Source organism: Trematomus bernacchii, unplaced genomic scaffold (genome assembly GCF_902827165.1).
Source record: "Trematomus bernacchii unplaced genomic scaffold, fTreBer1.1, whole genome shotgun sequence".
NCBI classification, from domain to species: domain Eukaryota; kingdom Metazoa; phylum Chordata; class Actinopteri; order Perciformes; family Nototheniidae; genus Trematomus; species Trematomus bernacchii.
This window is the reverse complement of record NW_022987998.1, coordinates 597,818-617,096: the sequence shown is the minus strand read 5'-3', so window position 1 is coordinate 617,096 and position 19,279 is coordinate 597,818. Positions and strand designations below refer to the sequence as shown.

General features: G+C 39.7%; 1 protein-coding gene across 1 annotated transcript in view; it reads left to right on the top strand.

The window, feature by feature from the left end:
- Positions 1 to 19,279, top strand: part of LOC117472064 (probable C-mannosyltransferase DPY19L3) — a 74,222-nt gene that overhangs the window by 28,701 nt on the left and 26,242 nt on the right. The window contains 9 exon segments of the mRNA XM_034117221.1: positions 37 to 168; positions 1,522 to 1,623; positions 2,198 to 2,271; positions 3,236 to 3,422; positions 7,195 to 7,284; positions 7,286 to 7,311; positions 11,324 to 11,438; positions 12,586 to 12,642; positions 13,297 to 13,379. Of these exon segments, the coding sequence (XP_033973112.1) occupies positions 37 to 168; positions 1,522 to 1,623; positions 2,198 to 2,271; positions 3,236 to 3,422; positions 7,195 to 7,284; positions 7,286 to 7,311; positions 11,324 to 11,438; positions 12,586 to 12,642; positions 13,297 to 13,379 (866 nt within the window).

Genomic DNA, 19,279 nt, shown 5'->3' with positions numbered 1-19,279 from the left:
TTTATTCACAGCAATGTGTGTGTGTGTGTTCTCTAGGTAACCACTCTGTACCTGGTCCAAGTGAGCAGTCTGCTGAGTGTGTGGCTCCTCCAGTTCTGTAACTCCATGATCCTGGGATCACTGGTGCTGAGCTTCATCGTAGCCGCACTCTTCATCAGACACTGCCAGGTTAGTGTGTGTGTGTGATGGTTCAGAGAATAAAGTTCTAAATCTGTGAATTAAAAACTGGTAAGTGTATCAAAGTCACACAGGGAAATATGCAGCCAGACAAACACAGATGGAAGATTAAGCCGCATGGCGTGAAGAAGCCCGTGATGAAGTCTGATTTTGAAAAAGATAATACAAATTCTGGAGACACATTTCCCTGTCAGGTATAAATGTAATTTAGTTAAATCAGATCTTATCACAGTAACAATTACAAAACCATTTCATTTGACAGGGTGAAAGTGGAAATAAGACAGCTGGAGAAATGTTAATTATCAAAGATATGAAAAGAAAATGATCTTGAAAATAAGTATAAGCCATTCTTTTAGAGGTTGTGTATGGGTGAGTTTTTGGCTGATGTCTGGTTAGTTTTCAAGCTGGTGTATCCAGCCAAACATCATCTGTCAGATCAAAGAAGCATCACTCTGTGAAATGGCTCACTAGGGAATATGTCTGTCTGTAGTTCTACACCAACACGGCTGCCTTATGAATTGCACTTGTTTGAATCCCTACATTATTTATATGATCAACTCTGAATCAGGACCATAGAATAAGAGAACAACAAAAACAGGAAATCATTGAGTTTTATTAATTAAACCTTTGTTACAAATGTTGAAAGCTGAAATTAAGGGATTCAAAAATAGATTCAATTGAAATAAAGCTTTCAAACCCAACTCTAGTTGCTGCAACAAAAACACCTCATCAGTTTGCTTTTAAATAATCATTTGTTAAAGTTGCATATGAACTGGTGTATTGTCTTTTTCTTTTGTGGATTGTATTTCACTGGAATTGTTACTCGTACTATTCCATGTGACACATTTGATTGCTTGAACTTTATAGCCAAGATTTGAGACTCACTTTTGTCCTGCATGTTATTACTATGTCCCACCTCTGGGTTGAAATGTATAAACAGCTTATTATTTTATTTTTTCCGAATCAGAAATCCTTTATTCATCCCACAATGAGAAATGTACATAGTTACAGCAAAGGGACAGTGCAGAAAGTAAGTGAACATATTCAGCAGCTGGTTATTACTTGAATTACTTGTAGAAAAGTGTTAAGGCACATAACAGAGATGATCTGTGGTGTAACAGTCTAACACAGTTAAGTAGCAGTCAGTAATAACAATTATAAACTGCAAAGGAAATGTGTACTTCATCGGATAATAATATGTCAGCCATGGCAGACAGTGTCCACATTTAATATGAATATAAATTGAGACATGGTGGTTTCTAACACAGGATGTGTGTGTGTATAGATGTGTCTGTCAGCTGCATTGAGTGTAAAAGTATGTTTTGTTGCTGTCTGCTCCTGCAGTCTGGTCTGAAGACAGGAAGTCCTCTCGTCCGTCTGGGCAGACTGCTCCTCCACAGCGCCATGGTCCTCCTCCTCACCGTCACCATCAACTACCTGGCCAAGGTGCTCCTCACAGCTTTTCTTTTACAGAAGCCCTGGGAGGAAAGTCAGAAAAGATTTTTAAAACACGAAAGAGTGGTGTGCTCAGCCTCTTGTGGCCTAAAAGAGTATTACAACAAGAAACTTGGAAAAATTAAATGATCCCCTTCACCTATTACAATCATTTGGTGTAATGGAAGGTAATGTATTTGCAGGATTCTTGCTTTTTTTAAATGTGTATCTTCTTGGTTGAATGCACTTATCGTACGTCGCTTTGGATATTTAATGAAATATAATGTAATTATCATAATGAAATGAAAACGATTTAAATCAGATTAGGAAATAGGTGACTTGCCTCCCAGGGCTTCCATCCTCTCACACCCCTCCTCTCCCGTTCCTCTGCTCCTCCATGTGCTGTCTTAATATTGCTCCACCCCCCCACTACACTCTCCCACTCCTGCAGCCCTCCTCTCCTCATGTATCTCCAACTCGTAAGCTTGATCTCGGCATGGTTTATTTAACTTATTTGTACATCTCAGCGTGTTGATCTGTAGCCCTGACAGGATGACCATATCTGTGTGTTTATGTGTGTTTACAGAAAGCACTTCAGCTCAGATCAGACGAACACATCTTTAAATTCATCAAGTCAAAGTTTGCCTTGGGGCCAACGAGGTATGAACACACACTCGTAGATGCCTAAACACACACACCAGAACATTCCCATGCTTCTCCTCTCTAACACAGTCACACTTTATTCTGATAAATCCATATTTCAGAAGCACACACACACGCAGTCTGCACCCATACACCTCTTGACTTGATCTAAGGTGACTGTATTATTCACTAAGCACCAGGATTGTAGCACCTAGAGTGTTAGTGTGTGTGAATAATAGATGTCGGGGTAACGCCATCAGGCCTCCCATCGATCAGATAGTGTGTGTGCAGTGCGGGTTGCTGCTCCTGGGTGGCAGATAACACGGCTCTCATCCCAACGCCACACAACCGGACCTTCAATTATTCAGGAGGCTTTCTCCTCTGCCTCTGCCTGCTTCTCTCACTCGCTGATTCATTTGTTGTACTCCTATCTTATTTTCTTATCCCTATTCCCACCTCAATAACTTATCTGCACACCTGTTCTCCAGAAGCACGGGAAATAACACACGTTGATGGCATATGAAGATAATAGATCCAGTTCATTATGGGAACATTTGCTCTATAATTGCAATTTTTTTCCGATCAGTTGCACAGAATTAGTTGTTTCATGTGATACCTGGGGCTGCAACTCTGATTATTTTGATTATTGATTCATCTGCTTCTTTAATCTGCTTCTAGATTCATATGTGTATCCTTTTGTCTGTATAATATGAAAAATGTCCATCCTTAAAGTCCAAGTCCATGTCATTAATGTCTTGTCTTGTCAGTTCAAAACCTAAAGATATTTACTTTAGCATTATATATAGAAGAAAAGTAGGACATTTAAATAACAAATGTTTTGTTTAAAGAGTCCCTGCTAAGCTTTTTTGGCGTTTTTCCCTTTCCTGTAATGTGTTCTAAAGGTTTTTGTGCATGTGAATGGTCTGCAAAGTTCACCCCCCCCCCCCCGTTTTAATCATGTGTCCGTCTTTCCCATTCTCAGGGACTTTGATGCCAGTCTGTACCTGTGTGAGGAGGCGTTCGGCCTGCTGCCCTTCGACACTCTGGAGCGCCTGGCTGGCACCCTGCTGCTGTACCCATACATCCTCACCCTGCTGCTGCTCAGCGGCATGCTGGCAGTGGCTGCTCTGCACAACCTCAGGTATAGCCGGAGGGCACTTGGAGGGGGGGTGTACAACTACTTTTGAAACTCCTTTCAGGAGTTTTTTTTACCCTAAAATGCGTTCAATACAACTGGAAGTGGAAAAATGCTGACTCATTTTCGTGTTTTGGGATTCATTCCTGCACAACTCTATTGGCAGGACTTAGAACTAACAACCCAACTCTTTACAGCTTTTTATTTTTACAGTTAATATTTTAGAAATGTATTCAGCATCCTCAATAACCCCCAAAACTACTCCAAAATTGCCCAAATTGGCCAATAATGCTAATTAATGCAATTTATGTTAATATTGCAATTTGCCCAACATATGCAAGTTGGCATACGGCCGTTTCTATGTGCTGGGTGCCCGTACTATACATTTCTAACATAAAACTTTGGGGTACTCATTTTCTGGTTCACAATAGGACTCTATGAGCTGGCAAATAGACTAAAGACACTTTCGGAGAGGTAACTTCTGTGTGCGACTTTTGTTCATTTAAGTGGGTCGTTTTCACATCTGTTACTAACTAATGCTTTGAGCTGTAGATGGTTTGTGTCATGGTAATTTTATCTTACTCTTACTTCCATTTTATTGATATTAATGAATGATTTCATTATTGAATCAAGTGGCAGTTGAGTGATCTCCTCCATCTGTCCTTCTGTCTTCTTCTCTCTTAACATAGACTAAAAGCTAATGAGCTGTAGAGTCTGAAGTGTATAGGCGCTTTCAAACCGCAGTACTTTTCCCACAAAGGTTCATGAGAACTCTTTAGTTCTCATGAACTAAGTACAGATCACGTTCACACCGGAATCAGTCCCTGGGGGAGGATTAGGCAAATGAAGCCGCTGACGTCACTTCTTCTTCTTCTGCTTTGGGTTTACTGGCAGGCCGCAAACAACTTCACGGCGTACACTGCCACCCGAAGTCCCCGGCCGGAAGTCCCCGGAGTTGGGGACTGGCTTCAGTAGAAGCTGCTGGGACTCCCAGAGTAAATCGCCAGAACGCCGACACCTCCTCATCTCCACTGCTCCCATGTTTTCTTTTGTGTTGCCATAAGTTAGTCTCTCTGCGTTTGTGCGCTGGGCTAATGCTAATGCTAATAATGCTAATGCGAGGATAATAAAATGGCTGCTTCACAAAACTTTTTGGGAGTTTTACGGGGCGTGGTTTTCATTCCGCCCAGCCAATCAGACATAGGAACCTTTTTCTCCCACGAAAGTCCCTGCTCTCTAGCAGGGACGGAAAAGGGGGGAAAAAGGTTCTCATGAGCTAATTTTAGTTCCGGATTTTTTAGTGTGAACGCGACATTTCGGAACTATATCGGAACTAAAGTGGGAAAAGTACTGCGGTGTGAACGCGCCTTATGGGTGTGTGCGGGAACACTCAACAAAATGTTGTGATTTGTTTGCGTACTTTTTGATGTACTCTCTTATATAGCAAAGCCTTCAGGGTAAAAGGAACAACGACAGTACATTGTTAACCTATAGCAGCAGTTTACTGGAACATTACCAGGCCGTAATTGGAGGTCTGCTCTCTATTCATCACATCAACATTGGACTTACCTTCACCAGATGGAGAAAACACAACTTTGAATTTGTTTAAATTCATTCAACTTAACACACTTTGTTGAAAGAGTCACCATTTTGTCATTGATAAGTATGAAAGGAAATTATCTCCAATAGCATCATACATGAAAGAGGAATGGTTAAATGTTATAACTATAGGGGCAACAAATATTACAGAATAAGTTCTCACAATTGGTAATTTTCCCGCTGCTCATCCTTTTTTTTTTAAATGTCTTTCTTTGTGTTCGTGTCTATTTTGTGTGGTTTTTGGTGTGTTTTATCTTTAGTCTATAAAACATGAATAATTGTGTTAATGCAAAGTGTAGCTACACTGTTCTTAGTTAAAACCAGTGTTCATTTTGGAATTTATTTTAATGTAGTCTTAGTTGTAGTCTTTAGACAGAAATTCATATTAGTCTTTGTCACATTATATACATTTTCATCCTTATAGTTTTAATCTAGTTATAGTCGACAACATTCCTAACGCTATATTCAACTTTAGTCTTTCATTTTAGGCAAAATGTTTTCTCTTATCATTTTTTCATCTTTGTTATTACCTATTTAGTCTTGTTCTGTTCAAAATGTCCTTTTTAGTCATCTGAAGGAACAGAAGGAACTGTATGACGGTACAATTGCTTACTCATATCCAGGTTTAGGAGTCATTCCTTAGCGTTTAAATGGCGTCGTGTCATCCTCGCGTCTTTGTTTCACCTGGTTGACACTTGCCTCAGCAGCAATGTAGAAAGGTGTGGCAAATGTAGACGTTGCTTTCAGAATCAATCCTGCAAAAATTGAAAATCATGTTTGTGATAATATCTCATCCTTGTATAATATTTTTTTGATATAATCTATATTATAAATGACTCTTACCTGTTGTAGCTCAGGTAAGCACCTTGCATCATCACTACTCAGAATGTAATATTCAAACTTTGTGACAATGAACACATTAAGGGGTCCTTTCTGGGCAAGTTGGTTACATATTGGGTAAATGTAAATGATTGGAGAGTCCTCAGCCCTGAGGGAGGCAGTCCTCAGTCACAGTGGTGGTCTGTCTCCGCCACACGTCGCTGCAGCTTCAGTAATGCTGTTGTTGCTTCTGGAGAGCAGAATATTCCACCAGCTGCCTTTCAAAGCTTCATTTGCCTGTGGTGCAAGGTGAGGGGGCTGCATTAAAATAATGGCATTAGCATATCAACTCGCCCTCTGCTATTGGAGGGCTGGAATATAACCTCATAGAACAAAGGGCTATTTGCCAATTCTGGAATTAATTTCATCCGGTTTACCCCACCTCACGTAGAAGGAGCGGCCAGATTGGATTTGCATTCAAATGGAAGCCAGTGTCCGTCTGATACGGCGCAGGAGGCCAAATCATGGGAGTGATATAATTGCCCTCAGTCCTTCCTCTGTTTTGTCTGAGGCGGCCTCCATGCAGGCACCCACCGGCCGGGGGGGTGTGCATCACTGTGTGGTCTGCTTGTGAAGCACACAGTGAATGAAATCTGAATAAACCGCTACTGAATCTGAATAATGTGAATAATATCACTTCCACCCACCTGCCTTGCTGCTTCTATTCTCAAGCGCCTGGCTGTTATAATAATAATAATAATAATATATATCTTTACACGTAAAGCACTTTTCAGACACCAGGTGCAGCTCAAAGTGCTTTAACAACATGGCACACGTCACAAATTAACTCACTCCAGGTCACACGGTAACACCTTTTTGCAAACATGCAGCATAGCAACATGATATAACAGTGTAAGGGACGCAAGGAGGTTAAAGGTATGATAATACAAATAAAATACAATAAAATAAAATAAAGGAAGACATAAGACAAAATGAATAAATAAAATAAAATATAAAAACCTATAAATTAAATAAATAAATAAAACAATAAAAAATGTAATAAGAATAATAAATACTAAGAATAATAAAGGTTAAAATACCAACTTAAAAAGGAATGTCGCTAAACTGTAAAATAAACAAGTAATGAACATAATACATTATACTATATAATATAATAATAATAAGTAAAAACCTATAAAATAAGTCAATAAATATAGAGATTAAAAGACCATTTAAAAGTGGTGTGTCGCTCATAAAAAGCTCATCTAAAAAGACGTGTCTTTAAAAAATGTCCACTTGCGTCGGCCTCTTGGATATTTCCTGGTTGGGGTTTCTACCCAAATGTTTTAAGTATCAATGTCGTCTTTTTTTAGCAGAGTTTAAAGGAGTGCGGCGAGGAGAGGAAGGGAGCTGTGGAGGGGCGAGCGGGGGGGCTCTTCGATCCAGATGTGGCCTACAACCTGTTGCACACACTGTTCTAATGGCCTCCTGGCTTTCAGCACTATTGAGGTGAGCCCACGTCATGTTAATTAGAGGATCATGTACACACAATTATGTGAATCAACACACTTTCCCATGTAGGCACTTTGGTTTTTTCCCTAGGGCGGAGACTCTTGAAATGTACTTTCCTCTTCACAGCTTAGATTCTTGATTGCGCACACTTGTGACCACATGCTGGAATCCTGGAAAGTGCCTCTTACATGCTTTTCACAGAGCGTCTGAGTGAGCCACTTGAGCCTTGATCAGCCATCTACACCATCACATGCAACACCCTGAGTCTCTCAGAGAGTGACACCACACCACTCACTGCAGGAACAGGGAGAGAGGACACAGTTGGAACAACACATTCCAATCAGAATGTTGCGTCTCTACTATGTTATTATCTATAGTTGCTCGTCATAGTGGCATTATAAAGGAGAAAACTTTGGAAGCTAACTGCTAATTTAGCTTCAGTTCAGGTATCTGTTAGCTGTTAGCCGCACACATCGTCTAAAATGGCCCAAACTGGAACAGAGGCTCCAACAGGCTGGATAAGAGGAGTGATGAGTCAGCATTTATTGAGGGTGAAAAACAATCAATAAAATATTTGTATCAAAACGTAAATCGAAACAAGCACCACCAATTATCCTTGAGCATACAGCAATGTTTTTAAAGCTGATTGGTCCATTTGTGACATATCCAGAAGAAATATCACATGTGTACAAACTCAAGCACACACAGAGGAGATTATAATTTACTAAACACAATGTCACACAATGTTGCTTTTGTGTTTTTGAAAAGCTAGAAACAGAGACCTCCCTCTGACTGCTTACCACGGTTCCATGCACAAAACGTCTGCATGAGGAAAAATCCAAAGCTTGTAGAGTCTGCAGTGATCACACTATGTCTGTTTCGGGGACAACTTTAGCAAACACTGGACTATGGTCACACAACCTGAACTGTACTTAAAGCACCCTGATGAGATCATTTGTCAATATAGACACAGTGTGCAATATTGAAAGATGCAGTTAAATGTAATCAAAATATATTCTCTATTTATTGAATTGCGCACCCTGTCATTATTAGGGGGTTCAATCATAACCAAAGAGGCTGATTTATCCACAAAGGCCTCCTCCTGTTCAGAAAGAAACGGACCCTGTCATTAAACGGGTAAACCCCTGATTACAGCAGTTTTGCATTAAACAACAGTGTTCTCCACTGCTGTTCGGCTGCCACTTAAGTTAGATCAGCTTGTTTCTTACTTAATATCTACAAGTCTGATGTCTATAAATCCTTAATTCGGTTACAATATATAGTTAAACGAGCCGGGGTGTAATCTTCGAAAACAAACAACATCATTTCAGGCGACCAAATTACATTTACTAGTGCCTTTAATGAAATGATGAAATTCTCTGGATTTGTTATGAATCTTTGCTATAGGTGCAGTCACATTTAGTGGGTAAATGTTAAATATTTGGTTATATTAAGATGCAGAAAATAAAATGACACATGGCATTGCCTGTCTGTCTTTCCACAATGGACCCCATTAGCCCGTTTTATGTTGTATTTCTCTCTTTTTGGCACCCACAAACACTGTGCTCTATTGCTCTGGTTCAACTTGCGGCGTCATGCATCGGCAGGCTCCCTCTGTGGAACAGCAGCGCCGCTGAGGCTCCATTAGATGCCAGGCTCCGGCTGAGGGGGCAGAGCTGTCTCCAATGCTGGCACCAAAGCTTTACCATCCAACAGAAACATAATTCTTGCCGTCCACTTTCATATCCAGCCACTCCTTCTTAATTCCCAGAATGTCTCAGCTCTCTGAGCTGGCGGCTGTTACAGCTGCTGGGACATGCTGCTGCTTGACACATTTTCTCTTATTGGTCACACCAGGACTATGACAGCCAGGCAATATCGACTGACCGGCCTCGACCTCTGCTACAGCTGCCTCCATGTTCCACTTACACTGAGCATTACACACTGAGCATTACAAAGAGAGACTGCACTGTGTTCTCTTGAACAGATATTAGTTTGTGTTTCTTTAAACACTTTCTTTAATAATGTCCATGTTTCTGTTAATTTAAAAGAGTAATCTTCCCCTTGCTGTAGTGAAGTAAAAGTGTAAATCTTAGTGGTTGATTGTTGAAGTTGATAGGTTAGGATACAACTGCTAACCACTAATGTATACTCAGCTTGTTTTCCTGATGACCTAAGAATCTGACATTAAAGTGGTTATTACTGGGAGCAGAGCTATCCACAGATATCTCCTCCTCTCCAAAACAGACCCGATGATTTAAACTAGTACAAACTGTGAATACAAATATCTGCAAATTAACAACCTCTCTTTCTTCATTTAAGTCAAAAGTAATTTTGTGTCCAAATTATGACTGACACAGGAGTGTAGTACCACCACTTGGCCTCTAGGAGAAAGTGCTTCACCACCTTTATATATACAGTCTATGTTCACCACCCTGCGCTCTCCCTGGGTAGCACCTCTTTGTAATTATTGTAAGGACCCGGACCCCCCCTTTTAATATGTACTTCTAAAGTGTCACTCCTTCGAGCATCATCAGTACATTTCTCGGGTTGAGCCCAATCTAAGCAGCAATCACAGTCTGCCAATCTTTACATCCACAATTAATTAGTATAAAAGTATAATCGTTTAACATTAGGCTCTTATAGGTCAAGAACATAATAGATTACAATTGGAATCCTCACTTCTTTCCCCATATAATAAAAAACGAGCTAAGTACATGCATGCGGAAGAAAAGCCAGTATCTGTTGTATTCACAGCAACATGGAGAAGCAAGCTTACCAAGGTTCACTTAAGTAGCTTCATTTGAATTAGGTTGTGTAGCCAGCAGCTGGCTGAGGTTCCTCTGTGCATGTTAATGTTTCATATTGTGTTCTCACCCTAATCCCAGTTTATATAGTGGGCAGGATTTAGAGATGTTCTGTACGTTCAATATACATATATATATAGTTCCTACAATGCATTCCGCTTAGTCAGGAAATAAAGTGCTGATTGAATTCACACAAAGGGAGAGGAGTCTAAAAGCTTTTAATACAGCAGCAGCCAGGTACCGCGGTTAGTGACAGATTTGATTTCAGCGCTTTCTCTAAAATGCTGATGAAGATTGAAAGGCCAAAACGGCAGCGAGCCATTTGTGTCAGTCAGGCAGCTCCTTTGCATTAAAGAAGTACTGAGATGTATTTCCCTCTCCCTCCTCTCTCGTGGCTCCATCTCTGTACCTGTCTTCTCTTACTCTCAGTCTTCACCCGGCTGTTCACTCTCCTGCGTTTCATCTTTTGCTCATTTGTTTAGAACTGTATTTCATGTGCAGTGGATCAGATGCTGTGTTTCAGAAACACATTGGAACCATTTGACCAAGTGTGGCTACATTTAGACAATCTGTCTGTTTGGATTTGATTTTCTTTAAAGGCTTGGGAGAACATCTTAAAGAGTGGTCTGCATAGGCTAAAATCCCTGTGTTCCCTCCAGAGGGAGTTTCTCTCCCACACACACATACTGTACACACAACCCCCCACCCTGCCTGAAACGCATCCACGTTTACTTCCTAAACATAGCGACAGCACAGGCAGTATGAGAAAAATAAAGACCGTTTTAAACATTGAGGCATGTAAACATGTCACAGTAGAGACACTAAATACTAATATGAACCTGAAAATGAGCAGAATATCTCCTCCTATCTCCTAAAAGCAAAATAACATTATATGACTTCATACACTTCAATATTCTACACCTAAAGAAGCAAGTTGGAGATAAGTATTTCTAACAACATGTTAACTGCAGGGGCTGGGGGCCGGAGCACTGACCCTCTGATTGGTATACGACGTGTATTTATCCCCCGAGCGACAGCCTGCCTTATAATGGAGAATAAAACCCACAGAATCACATGCCTTTACTACTTTAAAAACAGAAGTGAACTGTTCAAAAGTGGAAACTTAACCAGTTTAGACATTTAATACAAATGTTCTAACAGCCAACATGTGGATATTGTCTGTCTCCCACTCTCTCCCCAGGATGAAGTACATATGGACGGGCCATATGTGTGCGGTGGCAGCCTACGGTGTGTGTGGGAAGGAGCTGTGGACGCTGCTGCTCAGCACCCTCAGGTGCAACAGTAAAGTTCTGGTACGAGATTTAAAGTACTGCTCACTATCAGCTCTGAACACGTGTTTGTTTATTTTCCTTTTTTGATATGAAAAACCTGATATCAGTCTGGACTTAAGATCTTTCATTACACACGTTTGCTGGAGAAGCTGCACTAATCGATATGTTTCTATTAGCAAAGGATCAATTGCTTGTGTGTATGTCAGAGCAGTCAGCTCTAAGGAACTCAAAGCCTCTTTAAGCTCTTTGGTTTGGGTCAAAATGCTCATACACGAGACAAACACAAATATAATGTAATTAACTGATTTTAACTTTTAAAATACATATAGCAATACATATATATTTATTGCTTATAAATAGTATCTCCATATTTTTAGGCAATGCTGCAAAATACAATAAATATCTCCACATTTAAATGTTTTGTCTAAAATAATAGAAAAGTCTGACTTAACCGTTTAATGTGTATGATCATACCAGCAAGAGCATTCAAGTAAACCAAGCTGAGTAATGTGAGCTGGTCTACTGTCAGATTACTGTTACATCAAAACTAAAATAGGTATGAGTATCAGGATTACATTGTTACTGAAAAACAGTAAAAGGATCAGATTTTATTTCTGCTTTTTAAACTGTAGTCTGTGCTCATGTGTTTCAGTGTTGGTGTATAGGCTGCTGCCTGAATATGCTTCATGAAAGACAGCTTTTCTTATCAATAACATCTCTGAGCAGAGAGATCTTAAATATCTGTGTCCTCTTTTCTAAGGTCACATTGCTCTGTTCTCTTACACAATACACTTAAGTAAAAAACATCTCATTGATATTTATTTTATTTTGTATTACTTTTATGCGTTCACACACCTATTACTTTTCTTTTTACAGGTAACGGGTAATTGTAACCCTCCCAACCCTTACCTTTACTCTTCTTCCTGCATTTCTCTGGTGATAACAATAGCAGGGAGGCCACTAGGTGTCAGTGTGGTCCCAACATCAGTGCAGCGTTAGATCAGATAAGAAATGGAATCTTGTGAGCAGTGCTGCTGTGTGTGTCGGTTATCTCTGTGTTATCTCCCTCTGCGCTGGTCTTCATTTTGAGCTATATCTCTGTCTGACTCTCACTTCCCCCATTACATTCTTTAATTTCATTACAGCCGTTTTCTCTCTCATTTTGCAGTTAAGGCTTGTCAGATATGCAGTCCCGCTGCTGGTGATCGCTTGCCTGTATTACAAGGTATGCCATTTACTCGCTGGTTCATGTTCATCACTGTGTAGTTGGTGTTATTACCGGGTAAAAAACCATACGAGCAAAGTAGAAAAATAAATTGAGGAAGAAAATGAAAATGAGCAATTGATAACCTGAAATTATTGCTTTCCTATTATTTATTTCTCAGTGGTAAGAGTCCAAATGGCTGTTATATTCTTTACATTATTCAAATGTATTTTAGTAGTGTTTTTTTACGGCCTTAAAGGTAGGGTTGGTAAGTTTGAGAAACCGGCTCGAGATCGCTAGAATTTGAAAATACACAACCGGAGAAAATCTGCCACTTCCTTACAGAGCCCCTCCTCCAACACACACGAACGCGCACATGACCAATGAGGGCACGAGATAAGTTTGTGCACAGATGGAAGTCTGACAGGCAGGTAGGCCATCCAATCATTTTAGCCGGGCCGGCTAAAATGATTGGTCGTGCTTTTTACAGTACCATTTTTTAATGGATTTTTTGTCAAAGCACTTCAGATATTCATTGCTATCGGGATGTTAAGAGCATTCCATGGAATATAACAAAAAGTGTATCTCGAGCCGGTTTCTCAAACTTACCTACCCCACCTTTAATGGATGCTAACTGTGGCTTTTCCATCTCTTGTCTTGTTTGTTTCTCTCTAGTTCTGGCCTAAGCTGATGGAGGAGTTATCCGAGCTGAGGGAGTTTTATGATCCAGACACTGTGGAGCTCATGACCTGGATTAGGTACACACACACAAACACACACATGCACACACGCACAAATCCGGAGCATGCAACCAATAGAAGCAAATCTGATTAACTTGTTTCAGCGGATCAAGTTTCACTTTGTCTGATGTCCTTGATTAGTCAACGTGTGTGTGTGAGCGCGTGGATGTGTGTGTGTGTGTGTGTGTGTACATGTGTATCGCTTGTTTGCGGGGGAGTCTGGCCGGTGAGTGAGTGATGAGAGCCGATGGGCCCCCATGAATAAGACTGGGGGGTGCTGGAGAGGACCCAGCTGTTGGCAGAGCTGCACCCACCTCGGGGTCTCCTCGCCTGGCTTTCACTCAGCGGCGTCCCCCTGATGGAATCAGAGACTTGGAATGGCTCTGTACTGTGTGTGTGTGTGTGTGTGTGTGTGTGTGTGTGTGTGTGTGTGGGTGTGTGTGTGTGTGGTGTGTGTGTGTGTGTGTGTGTGTGTGTGTGTGTGTGTGTGTGTGTGTGTGTGTTGTGTGTGTGTGTGTGTGTGTGTGTGTGTGGTGTGTGTGTGTGTGTGTGTGTGTGTGTGTGTGTTGTGTGTGTGTGTGTGTGTGTGTGTGTGTGTGTGTGTGTGTGTGTGTGTGTGTGTGTGTGTGTGTGTGTGTGTGTGTGTGTGTGTGTGTGTGTGTGTGTGTGTGTGTGTGTGTGTGGACAAGGACACCACAATGCCAAAAAAAAGTATATCTTTGTCACATTTTTTATACATTTTTTACTCTAAAGTATATGAAAAGCATGTGTGGATATCTTTCTAACACTTTACAACTCACAATCGGGGATTTGTGATCCAGTTTTTGATTATTTTAGATTTAAAAGGCATTCGTTGATATTAATTCTACATTTGTGGATTTGCATTTTACACACAGCATTTTACACAAAGTTCCCGCCGGCCTGAATTCAAATCCTCTTGTATCATGCTACTTTCTGGAGAGCACTTGAATGCTGATGACGTGAGAGCATGCACTTTTGTTACTACTAACCTGAACGAATTAATGTCCGTTTTTAAAAAGTCATTGTAAACATTGGTTTAAAATCGGTATTAAGAAGATATTATTGACAGAGACACATTATAAAGACATTTTGACAAATGAATTGGATTTAAGAGTAGCCGGTCAGTGTAATTACATTTCGTCATATTTTGTTAAAAAGTGCTGCCTTAAGCACTTTTTAAAGATAGACACAGGTTAAGGCTTTTTTATTATGTGATAAAGTCCTGGTTCAGTGTCAACGACGAATGTAATCCAGCCTGTCAGAACACTCTCCAAGTAACAGCCACAAAAGTTCACCAAAGTGTTTGTGCTCATACCAAAGTTCTTGACACGCCTCAGAAAGTTTCTGTTGTGCCTTCTGCAGTTGTTCTCATCGCAGTTTGTTGTTAGATCTTCAGCTTCTCTCTTGTCAGGGTTCCAGCAAATCGTAAAAAGTGTTGGGGCATCAAATGGATGGTTTTAATCTTTATTACAACTTCTTCAATCCATCTTTTGAACGTCCTAAAAAAAGACGCTATATTGGAAGTTGCATTTTTGCAATTTGAGTACAAAAAGTAATCGGTAACATTTATCTGTTAGATAATTCACTTTATGCCTCTAGCATTAATCCCACAGGAAAATCACTGATATGTAATGTTGTATTAACTCTTCTCTCTTCTCGTGTTACATTTTTGTTCACATTTAAAGGAGATGATCCTAATGTTTCATTGGATAATCAACCTATATATCGTTTTATATATATATATATAGATACTGTATACTCTCTCGTCATTCACTCATCAAGTGAAGACATTAGAATGATAAATAACAAAAGATAATGTTTTATTTTGTATATATATTTTTATTTAATTAATAGTCTTTTTTCATTTAACGTATATATATATATTTTTTTATATTCATATTTTGACTATAATGTAGTTTTGTACAGTATATCAGTGTAAATTAGGAGTAAAGCAGTGAGATAGGCGACTAGCACAGTTAGCATTTTCCATAATCAAAGAGAGACCTCCGATATGACGGCGTAATCAACTGGCCGAGGTTAGCCACTACACAAAAAGTTTAATAAAGGAATGGGAAAAAATGTTACAGCAAAAGATCAATGTTCCCATTTATTTCATTGAAATTAAATGTTTTGCTTAGAGTCCTCACACATGCCTGAAACTAGGTGAGCTAAGATAGTTTTTTACAGCAGATATGACCAACCGAATGGCTTGTAAGATTTCTGAGTGCCATTATTTTCAACTAGTGAAAATCTTTTCCGGGGGAACAAATCGTTTGACTGTGTCTGTGTTTTCCTTCATGTTGTTCTTGTCATCAAACATATTTCAGACAAGATTCTGATGATTGGCAAACACTCTATTGAAACAAAATGCTAATCAGACCCAATTTAGACTGAGGTCTTTCCCATAGATAATCCCTGTACTTCACTGAATAAGTCATGATTCAAAGCTCATTATTTCCATTTTATCATCATCATCATCATCATCATGATGACACTGAGTGGACCAGATGGGATTTTTTAAGAAATGGAACATTTTGGTCTAATCCTATTAGACACATAGTGGAATGGCGCTTAGAGAGAGAAGGAGAGATGGATAGCGAGGCGGAGGAGGAGGAGAGTTTGGGATTGTGAATGTATTTGTGCGTGTGACATGGGTTCCCTTCCCTCCGGAGATAATCCCATTAGGCTCTGAGGATTAGGGCCTGCCTACAGTTACCTTGGTTGGGGCTGAGAGCGGGGCGGAGCGCTAAACTGCTTGCTGCTGCGCTAATTACATTTCAGATGAAAGTGTTAAGATGGAGGAAAGGCCTTCATGTTACGCCGTATTCTCCTGCTGAATGAGGCCGAGGCTATTTAGTTTAACATGGACATATCTTGGGAGATCGTCAAACTGTGGCATAATGAGGGGAAGAACAAAGACACATGTGGAGGAGAGGATACATCTAGGCCTGGTAGCGTATTTATGTAAAGCTGTCAGGGACTCGTGGTAATTCTAGCTGCAGGGGATGCATGTATGAATCATGTACCACTAATAAAGGTTGCAGAAAAGGATTTCATGTTGTTGCTAAAGTGGGATCTTTATCTGATTTGGCCGCGTAAATGACTTTAACAAGATAAAAAATCGTCTAATTTTCAGAATTTGTATTTATACAAAGAGTATCCGAATCAAGATCAGGTTTAGGAAAGGATAAAGATATTAATTGAAACTAGGATAAGGATTAGATTAGCTAATGAGACATGTGCTACTAATGTGTGTTAAAGAGGCCCTATAATGCTTTTTGGGTTTTCCCATTGGTGTGTTATCTAGGTTTTTGTGCATGTAAATAGGCCTGTCACGATAATTAATTTAGTTGGACGATACATTTTACCGGAAATTATTGCGATAAACGATCATATTGTCGGCACCGTTGTGAGACCATTTTAGACCACTGACATAATGATAATATATAATAATAATTCAAGTACATCCTTTCAAACAGAACTTTTTATTGAACATTCAACATGGCAAATGAAATGTGAAATAATATTCAAATATATAAATTATATATAATAAATAAAACAAATACATTAAATTATAAAAAAATAATTGAAATCACCCACAACCAAAACAATCAATTAAATAGACTCTATCCAGCTATCAATAAATAAATATATATAAATAAATAAATATCATATCATATCCAAATCTGTATTTCAAAGATTTCGAGCTAGGAACACCAACATGTTTGCATTGTCGGGCAAATGCATCTTTCATTGCAAACTGTCGGGAAGGTGGGGGCTCTCCATCTCCAGCTGCCATGTTTGCTCCCAGCTGGGTAAACGGAATGGGGTGGTTGTGTGTTTCAGGTGAAGTTTAAGGTTGGTCGTATTGCTAGCTTTTGTTGCTACCTTTTTTAAACAAATGCGACACACCGCCCGGCTCATTCAAGCCCGTAGGTTTGCCTCGTTGATTTGGCTTAAATCCAAAATATTCCCACACCGGAGATGGAGTTAGGTTTTGCAACCAATTCCATTTAACTTCAAATTCCCCTCGAGTAAGTTGTCTCCTGCTTGTCTCTATATTATTCATTTGGCTGCTACACTGCTGCACGCGGAGTGTCCTGACATGGCTGTGTGTGAGCCCCGCCCCTCACAGCACGCCTGGCCGGCAGCCACAGCGCGCCTGGCTAAAATGCTGGTCACATTCTTATGTAAACAAACACGCATGTAAACGGCAATTTATCGAGGTCAGAAAAGTTATCGAGTTCATTTTTATTTATCGTACGATAAGTCAATTAATTGCTTATCGCGACAGGCCTACATGTAAATGGTCTGCAAAGGCTAAAATCTGTGTGTTCCATCCAGAGGGAGTTTCTCTCCCACACACGGCCTTATGATAATCCCCTCATCATAAGGGTCCCTATTACACTATGCAGGATAGTGGGTCATGACCTGGACTCGACATGTTTGAAGAACTAAGGGCTAGGTGAAGGTGATAACAACCGTCTGTACTTTGAACAACCATATTTCACGAGTTTCCACTTGATAAGAGCTGCTCCTCGGCTCAGCTGTAGGCTGATACTCCTCTCTAAATGGACAGTCGATAAATCAATAGCAATTCCTAGTCGTTCCACTGCCTCCAACCTTGAGTTATAGTTGTGAGCGTGCAGTTTAAAAAGCCACCAACATGGCCTCTGTCTGACCCATATGCAATCTGCCTCTCTGCTCCTTTGAATTTGCACACTTGTATTGCAAAAGCAGTATCCATCAACGGTAGGCTATAACAAATCCAGAAGTGCTGATTAGCAGCAGGTTTTGACATATGAACTAGATGTCTGGCACGGAGCGTTCAGGGCAGTGCGGTGCTACATGTGCAGCATTCACAGGAGCCGCTCACTCTCAGGCACATGTTTGATAAAGAGGCTCCAGACTACAGGCTCACAGATAACCACAGCACAAACTCAGCTCTGTCATCTCACTGCAGAGCTCCGAGGCTGCAGTGGGAGTAGGTGGCACAGCTGACATTTCAGAGTACAGATGAGAGTCAGGAGCAGCTTGTATTTCATTTTCAATTTCTTAATTCAAAAGTTATTATTGGAGTACATGCCAATTTTGGATATTAGGATCAAATCTGTGACAATAGGGCTGATCTATTACATTCAGTTACATGTTTAAATACTGGATGCATTAGCACTTTGGGATTCCTTTTAGCAATGAAAGGTGCTTTGCAAATACAATTTATTATTATTATTAGATTCTAGAATTATACGTTCAGTTCAATAGTTTCACTGCATTAAGAATGTTTTACTTTTAGATTTGAATAACTGTTCAAGATATTTAACCTTGATGCTGCTTAACAACTTATTATGTTAAAGATAAATAACAATTCAGTAATTGTATATGCATCAATTGTATTTATCTATCCTTTTTAAATGTTGTGAGCTCAATTTATTTTCTTTTTCTAACTTTATCTTTGTCAGAGTCTTTGAGAACTTGTAAAAGGGCTTGATAAATAAAATGTATTATTAGTTGTATTATTATGATTTAAGGCTCGAAACTAACTATAATTTCCATATGCATTCAATATGCATATTATTTAATGGAATAAGTGTTCAAAAGTACGACAACTCCACAATTGAGCATTTAAAAACAGCTTTTTCTGACATTTTGCATGAATGCATATATCATCTTTAACAATATATCAAAGTAGTTGGCAATATTCCTCTGTCAATCGACAAACAAAATATTTGTTACATTTTGTTTCACAAAGTTAGTTAAGCTATCATTAAGTCAAACCAATGGTACCTTACACATGAAAGAGAACCATCCCAGTGTCTACCACACAGTAAGGCATACAGCTCATTCATTAAACACCAGTATCCAAATTGGTACTCGATATTGTCCAACACCCAAAGCTT